The 8,903-nt window shown below is 32.9% G+C and overlaps 1 protein-coding gene across 1 annotated transcript in view; it reads right to left on the reverse strand.

The window, feature by feature from the left end:
• The window catches only part of PTPRQ (protein tyrosine phosphatase receptor type Q), a 192,862-nt gene extending 191,732 nt beyond the window's left edge, over positions 1-1,130 (reverse strand). The window contains exons 1-2 of the mRNA XM_076007142.1: positions 1,025-1,130; positions 560-671 (exon numbers count right to left, since the gene is read on the reverse strand). Of these exons, the coding sequence (XP_075863257.1) occupies positions 560-671; positions 1,025-1,081 (169 nt within the window). The 5' untranslated portion in view covers positions 1,082-1,130. The remainder of the gene's footprint in view (positions 1-559; positions 672-1,024) is intronic.
• Positions 1,131-8,903: the final 7,773 nt, after the last annotated feature.

An 8,903-nucleotide genomic window follows, 5' to 3' on the forward strand; every position in this document is an offset into this window, starting at 1 on the left:
TTTGAAATTCTCAAAGACTAATGAGTTTATACTCCCTAGACCTCTGCTACCACACACACACACAAAAGATTAAATACTTTAGGGAATACCAAAAACATTCTTTTATAAGAATGTAAAATATGAAATGCTACTACATACTACATGCCAAATATACTTTTGATGCCAAGTCATTTTTAAAAGAAACTTACTTAACACAAGACTTACAAAAACTAAGAAAACAAGAAACAGTCTTCCAAGCTGAATAATCCTTCCTGAGCAAATGTAGTGAGTTTATTTTCATGGTCCTGTATTAAATGTTACCATTAACAGTCTCTCTGATCCATTTTAAAGACAAGTATAGAGTAATTATCTTTGCACTTTGAAAGTAAAAGAAGCTAAAGAACCAGTAGAATTCAAGTTCTAAACAGATCACTTTCTCAAGTTTCCATTTTGTTTTAATTATTCTACACTGTTCTCATGCATATAATATACATATTGCCAATATAACTATTTCCATGCAACAGAATCATAATGACTCCAGATACCTTATTTAAAAGAGTAATTTAAAACATATACTCACTGGTTACATTCGTTGTTACTGTTCTACTAACAGGTGAGCTGTATGTTGCAGCAGAAATCGAAGAGATGGTTACTTCGTATCTAGTACCAGGAACTGCTTTGGAAACCTCAACCTAGAACACCAAAAACAAATAATTGCATTTAAATTCTTCCTGGAAAGCAAGAAAACTAAAATAATAAATCTGTCACTAACAAAAAAATTAACTCTTTGCTATATAACTCTGCAATGTTTAAAATATCACAATGTTCCCTTATTATTATAAAATATAACTTTGTTATATGGTATAGCTATCTACCAAATAACTTATGAAATAAATAATAATTTACAAAACATACTGCACTATCCAAGCCTAAATCAGTATTTCTATTTATCTTAGTTCATTGTCACAAATAATAACTATTTGAATCTTAAGGAATCTACAGCCCATTGCTTAGCCCTTGTTTTTAAAGAGTATATATGAAATACCTGCGTCTCTGAAGTCCCAATAAAAAGTAAAAGAAAAACGATAAGAAAATCCATCATTATTACATTTTTCAGGCAGTAGAATCACATTGATGGCTCTAAAGAGAAATGTTGCCTGCATTAATGATTTAAAGACTGATCCTCCTGGCAAGTACACAATTAATGAGCCTGGATTACTCAATAGCTCTGCCCTTTCTTTGTTAAACTATTCATGAACCCTTGGATGGCTGGCTGTAGGTTCAGGGTAAACTAAAAAAAAAAAAAAAAAAAAAAAAAAAACAACAAAAAAAACCCCCAAAAGCATAGCTGTTGCTAAGGTAACGGTCCACTGATGCTGAAACTTAAACTCATCAATTTGACATTAACATTTATGTCTTCATCTTATGCTCTTAAAAACCCTCCAAGGAATAAGTTTTTGTGGTGGATGAGTTTAATAAGGAACTTTCTTATAAGACCAAATATAAATACAAGTCAGCTTAGCAAGTACGATAATGAAAGCTATACCTGATATTCTCCACCTCCAAGATCTTTGATAGTAACAAAGCCACTGTCAGGAACAAGATCCACATGATACCTTTCCGAATGCCCAGAGGACAGGCTCCAGTGCAGAGAGAAGGAATGTGTAGAAATATTGAAGGCTTTAAGTTCCCCAGGTTTTTCTGGTTCTGATATTGAAAAATAGAGGTTTAAAATAGTTACTGTCACAAAGTTTCAAAGAAAAGAATGAAAATCAGTAGTCTAAGGGCCAAGTTTCAAAATAATATTACCAGAAAAAGCATTGAGTCTTTTAAATGATCTCTAACTATACTTGGGTGTTAGGCATATAGATCTTTAACAATATCTAGTTTTTAAGTATAATTATCAAAAACCGTATATCAATTTAAATATCTGTTTCTGGGATATTCCTTATTTACTAAAATCTGTTGGTTGGTGAGATTATGTTTGAAAACTTATGCTCTAATTTGAAAAACTGAATCATGTTAAAACAAAGTAAGTACAAACAATTTAATCTAATTATCTAGATATTTATCAAAGAGAAGATATTGGAAGAAAGTATAACCAAAATCTACCAAATTTTTAAAGGATGAGCATTCATTATAAATATTTGGTTAAGTGTTTCTCTAAAAGAAGAACATAAGTTTTCATGTTGGAAATGAAATAGGATAGTATTAAAAATAAGCACCAATTGTTCCTGGCCCTCTCAACTATATTTTTCTACCTTTGCTTCCACTTTTTCCAAAATTTTGTTTATTCTGACTATACCTCCTGAAGGGAGTTTTCCACATAAAGTTCTTCTGATTGGTTGCCAATGAGTCAGGTTTGCACTCTGCCTTATCTTTAGGGCAAATTCCAGACAAACAATATAGGGGAGGAAGAAAGATTATGAAGCCAAGCATGTAAAAAGCATACCTGATACAGACCTAATCTAACACCATTTCCAAAAAAAAAGGAGTCCAGAATTAATCATTGAACTCTATTTATCATGTTAAAACCTCACTACCAGAGATGATTTGACAATGGATATAACAAAAATAAAAAATGTACATTTTCTAATAAAACTGATAGGGCACACTACATAAGATAGAAATCTTAATAGGTCAATTTGTCAATATGGGGGGGGGGAGATTTTTTACAATACTTTTTATCTCCTTTGAAAATTTCCTTTGAAAATTCAACCAACTACTATTCATATTTACTGATTTTATGTGAGGGCTAATACTATTTCTTCAGGGCTCCCAGAAAGTAACTAATACCTGTGAAGTCTCAGGCAAGAAACTCATAAAGACCCAAGATAAGACTTTGAAAGGAAAAAGATGTGAGAAGTAAGGAGCTAATTGGATGGATAGTGGTAATATGGGATGAGGTTTCCTAGCCTGTGAATTAAGATTATACCTTGAGTGATTCTTGGCTAGGAATGAAATGTGTCTCACCAAGAGGAGTAAGAATATATTGGTCTGGAAATTTGCCAATCTGATCAATAGGAAAGGCCTGGAATCCTTATGAGAGTTCAGTAAAGACTTTTCCAAATAGCATGATGGATGAGATTCCTAAAAATGGAAAGAATTTGGAGGAACTGAGGAAAGCCAGCCTTGGTCTCTGGGATCAAGTAAGAAAGAAGAATAGTCTGACGATCATATAGGCCATATTAGAGATTTTAGATTTTCTTTTTTCCTAAATGCAATAGGAAGCCGTTGAAGAATTTTAAGTGAGAAAGCAATCTGACTTGTTTTTTTTGTATAAAAATATCACTCTGGAATATGATATATGAATTGCAGAGAGGTAAAAATAGCAGTGAGAAGCTAATTAGTAGGAAATAGTGGTAGTCTGGACAGAGAGGAGGGAGGTTTGCCCTCAGAAAAAGGTAGAGGAGATGGAGCAATGCTTAATCATTATGGGAGAGTGTAGCTTTCTGGTTATGAGCTGGAAGATTCGATTAACTGAAAATAGACTCTATAATAAATATATGATTTGCTCTCTGTGGAATTTAACTCTAAATAGGTAGGAAAATATAAAGCAAAAATACTACTCTCAATTTAACATTAACCAATAAAGATCACATAGTGAAATAAAGATGTTTGGAATTTTAAGAGAAAAAAAATCATATTCAATTTAATTAGGGGTAGCAAAAGGAATTCTAGCCTTAGTAGATGTTTATTGTCAACTATAGTTTCCTAAAAATTAACCCTCAGAACCCTACATCACTAGAGTTTAATAGATGTTCTGTGACCAAACTACTTTGTCAAATAACTCCTTTTTAAGTTAAGCAGTTTTCTTTGTTGCAGGATATTTTAGAGTCTTAAATATGCTACTATATCTTGTGATTCTCTAAAACACCACTGCCCAATAAATCTACAACATGAGCCACACATGTAATTTTAAATTTTCTAGTAGCCACATTTAAAAAGTAAATATGTAAAATTAATTTTAATAATATATTTTATTTAACATATCAAAAACATTTTATATATAGGCAGTATAAAATTATTGAGACAGTTACATTAATTTTTTCATACTCTCTGCAATCCTACCCATATTTTATATTTCCAGCACATCTGAATTTGGACTAGTCAAATTTCAAGATTCAATAGTCATGTACTGTTAATCACTACATTTTGCACAGGGCAACTCTACAGCATCTCTTAACTTTTCTCCTTGCCTTTTCAGTGAATTTACCTAAAATGCATTTTGAGAAGCTGAGAAATAACAGAAATATGATCCCATAGTCAGTGTCTATAATGAAAAACAAGTCAAAAGAGTTGGGAGGACCAACAAAATTCTGTTGCACCCCATGGTACCTTAGCCTTTGAGAAAGAGAAATTCAAAATGGAACAACATGGCTACCTAAGGAGCTCCTTGGTAAATTCTGACTCTTAAAAGGATATGTACAAAATGACACCAAGGTGTAACATACCTCAAAATATCCACAAAATAGTCACACAGACCTATCAAAACAGTATCAAGGAAGTAAAAGACTATATTTTAAAATAAAATGCTAAGACTTCAGAAGTTTCATTATTATTATTTTTTATTTATATTTTCTCTGCATCAACACTGTATCTGATGAGTTTCAAATATCACATTTAAATCTTTCAGTGATCAAATCGTAGGTTGGATATAATATATGCAATGAGATACTCAAGCATAAGACATGCAAAATAAAAAGAACTCTTATCAAGTTCATGAAACACTATGCACTATGCTAAGCACTTTCACAGATTGTTTTATGTAACGCTTGCAACAATACTATAAAGTAAGTACTATTAATGCCATTTAAAATTGAGAAAACTGAAGAAAAAAAAAATTTAGGTAACTTCATGAAGTCTCAGAGCTAATGGGTTAATGGTAGAACGAGGACTTAGATCCAGCAGCAAAGTCTTCAAGTTTCAATCATTATGATCACTGTGTGCCCCTTAACTTTGACAGAATGGCTTACAAATAACAGCAGATTTAAAAAATCCTGAATGAATTAACATTTTGGAGAGGATTCAAGTACAAAATAGTATTTTCTATAATTTTTCTTTCAAGGCTAAGATTATTATTTGAAGTAATCTCTATCCAGGACAACTTATATTTACCAAGTACCTATAGCTTTCTCATGTTTTAGAACTGAACTAGGTATAATTTACAAATAAAATAAACATCCCCTAAGAAGTTACCATTATACTGGGTACCACAAGGGTCTAAAACATCAATTATAATACAGGAAGTGGACATACACTCTACAACTGGACTACTAAGTTCAAATCCTGACTCTGCCTTATAAATAAGACATTATGCAAAATACTTAACCTCTCTGTACCTCTTTGACCTCATCTATATGGGGATAATAATACTCCTTCCCCACACATTGTTATGAGAATAAGTTAATATATGTAAAGTGATTAAAAGAGCGTCTTAAATATTGTAGGAGCTTAGTCCTAAATGTAAGTTATTAATGTCTATTCTGTTTCTGCTATATTTTTCTATAAATCCTGGTCATCTCTTAGTAAAACCATCATGTTATCTCTTCTTCAATTCTTACCTTTAGCCCCTTCCTTATATTGACTTAGTGCTCTGCTCAGAATGGGCCCCGAAGCATTCTTCCATTATCACCACTCTTCTCTTTATAAGGAGGAGGGCAGCAAGCTCTCTTTCTGCTCCAGAGACCTCCTTCAGGGAACCCAGATTACCATCTTTTCCCACTTCCTCTTATCATACCCACTTCCAAAGTTACCATGCTGCTCTAACAGGGAATTCCATTACCTACCTACACTCTCTCATGACCATCACTTTAAGCACACTACACAACTAGAACATCAAGTTCCTACTGCTTCATAAACTGCTCTTTTCTTTAACTAAAATGACAGCTAATATTCTATATCTTGCATGAAACTTTCCTGATATTGATGCTACTACCTTGACCATTTTTCCCTCTGACAAAATTTTAAGTGAGAAAATCCTGTCACTCACATTAATTGAAACCTCTCCTTTGCCTGTCCATAAGCAAAGCAATTTATCATATTTTTCCCTCAACTTTTGTTCAGTGGTTTATTTGATCTTTGTATCCAACCACATATATCAGTGCTTACCAGTGGTTTGCTACTTAGGGCGCTTCTAGTAGTTTTATAACAAAAATTTTGACTGGCACAATTGGGGTGATCCGACTGGTAGATACTGGGTAGAGGCTAGGGATGCTGCTAAACATCTTACAATGCACAGGACATATGCCCACAACAGAGAATCACCCAGCCCAAATTGTCAATAGTACTAAGGTTGAGAAAGCATGCCACAGACTAAAACTTCTAGAATGGGTCTCATTTAAATATGTTTGATTATATATTTTACCTATCACAACATTTTACCTATCACAGTTTTTAGAAATAGTAATAATGCATATTATCTATATACAGTTGCTCCTCAATTTATGAGGGAGTTATGCCCCGATAAACCCATAGTAAGTCTAGGAGCATACTAAATGCTTATTGCTTTTGTAAAGTAGAAAAATAGCAGTTAAACTATCCTAAGTCAGGGGCTGTCTGTATAAACAGTATAAACATGTGCAAGGTATTAAAAAATGTTTAAGAGCCAAAAGGAATTAGAGGTCATCTAATTTAAATTTCTCAGAAACTTGATGCCCAAAGAAATTAGGTAACTTGCCTAATGGTACTCAGCTAATAAGCATCAAATCCAGAAGTCTAAACTCATTGTTTTGCATTATCACATATGCATCACATTTAGGAGAATAATAGCATGCATGGTAGGCAGCATAATGGACTCCCAAAGATGCTCACATGCTAAACCCTGGAACCTGGGAAAGTTATGTTACCTGGTAAAAGGGACTTTGCAGTTGGAATTAAGAACATGAACCATAAAACATAGAGATCAACCTGAATTATCCAGATATACATAATCTAATCATACAGGCTCTTAAAAGTAGAAAAGGAAGGCAGAAGAGTTGGATATAATGGGGGGAAAGGTAGGGGAGATTTGACACATGAGTGACACTCAACCTTCCTTTTTTGGCTTTGAAGATATAGGAAGAGTATCACAGGTTCAGGAATGAGGCACCATCTAGAAGCTGGAAACAATTGTCGGCTGACAACCAACATGGAAACAATGACCTTGGTTTCTACAACCACAAGAAACTAAATTCTGAAAACAACCTGAATGAGCAAGGAAATGGACTTTATCCTGGAAGCTACAGAAAGGAACACAGCCTTGCCAATATCTTGATTTGATCAGAGAGAACTATGGTGGACTTATGACTACAGAACTATGTGGTAATAAATTTGAGTTGGTTTAAGTCACTATCTTGTGATGATTTGTTATAGCAGTAATAGGAAGTTAAGAAACTAAAACTACACTTATTGAACACTATGTGTCAGATAACATTTTCTCCAATTTATATTTCACATATGTTATTTCAAAAAGGTCCTCAGAATATTCCAGTAAAATGAGCACTTTTACTCTCTGAAATATTCTACAGACTGTAAGTTTTCAAATTTCAAAAAATATTGAAATTTAATCTTGAACAATACAATATGCAATGTAAATGTGAATTTTTTAAATATCAGAAAGAATTTGCATACCTGCAACAACCCTGATAATTGTGTCAGATCCTTGAACATTGCTTCTTATTCTAAGTACTGTGATGTTAAATATTCCACCAGGCGAAATATTTGTAACTGTGTGCTCAGTCATCATTCCCCAAATAAGATATTCTTTTGCAAATGTTCTGTTTGCTATATAAATCTTGTAATGAGTGAAGTTGGTCTCTGTTGGATTCCACATTAAATTTGCAGAAGTATTCACAGCTTTTAAGTTTAAGGCACAAATCCTAGATGGTTCTATTAAAAAGGTAAATTATACATAAGTAGAAATCACACACATATATGTAAAATGAAGTAAACATGAATAATATAATTTAAACATCTATGTAATAATCATTGATTTTATTCATGTATATCCTACATGTTCAGCTCTGCAAATAGAGAGATAGGGTATTACTTAATGGGTTTTAATTTAAGTGGCACAACATCCTCCCTAGTCCCCAAATATCTTTCCTTAATCAATCATAAATGACTCCTAATGAAGTCATTTCTTTAGATGTGTGCTCCCTGAGTGCTTGTAGCCATAAATATCCTTAAATGATATAATCATAGTTTTGTTAGCTACCACCTCGTGGATAGCTAGATACCGAATGAAAATAAAAGAGGGTAAGTAAGGGAGAGAGTGAGGGCCAGGAGAAAGGGCCCTTTCAAATGTGGACCTCTAGTTAGATCAAAGTTTTTAGCATTCCAATATGGCTAATTCACTCATCAATGGAGCTAATATTGCTATTTGCATTATCATCTAGTCTCCACTGAGAGGGGATCTCACAAACCTTCACAAGAACTATTGACAACTAATGCTGTTACTCCATTGCACTCCACCCCAAAACATTATGAAACCGATTTACAATGAATTCGCAAACTTCGGGAAAAAGAAGACAGAAGTTCTGCTTACCAATCACTAACTCAGTCACAGATGAATTATGTTTATGTTATTATGGGATAATATATAGTATACATATACATATATTAATATATTCTATGTATGTGATATATACAATATATACATACACACATACATGTACACTTTGGATTTCAGATTATTTTAAAAACTCTATGTAGTCCCCAATATATTTAGATATACAAATTTTTTTTAATTTCACATTTTTTTATTCTCTTGATAATATTCTTATCATCATTATTCCTTAATTATCAGGCCTTTATGTTTTACAATAGCTATAATTATGCTGAGCAAAATACTTTCTAGTGTTGTAATACTATAGAAAAAGACTTCATTTACGGTAATTCCTTACGTGTAGGCACTTTTTTCATTACAGATACACTGCAATCTT

Source organism: Microcebus murinus, chromosome 10, assembly GCF_040939455.1.
Source record: "Microcebus murinus isolate Inina chromosome 10, M.murinus_Inina_mat1.0, whole genome shotgun sequence".
NCBI lineage: Eukaryota > Metazoa > Chordata > Mammalia > Primates > Cheirogaleidae > Microcebus > Microcebus murinus.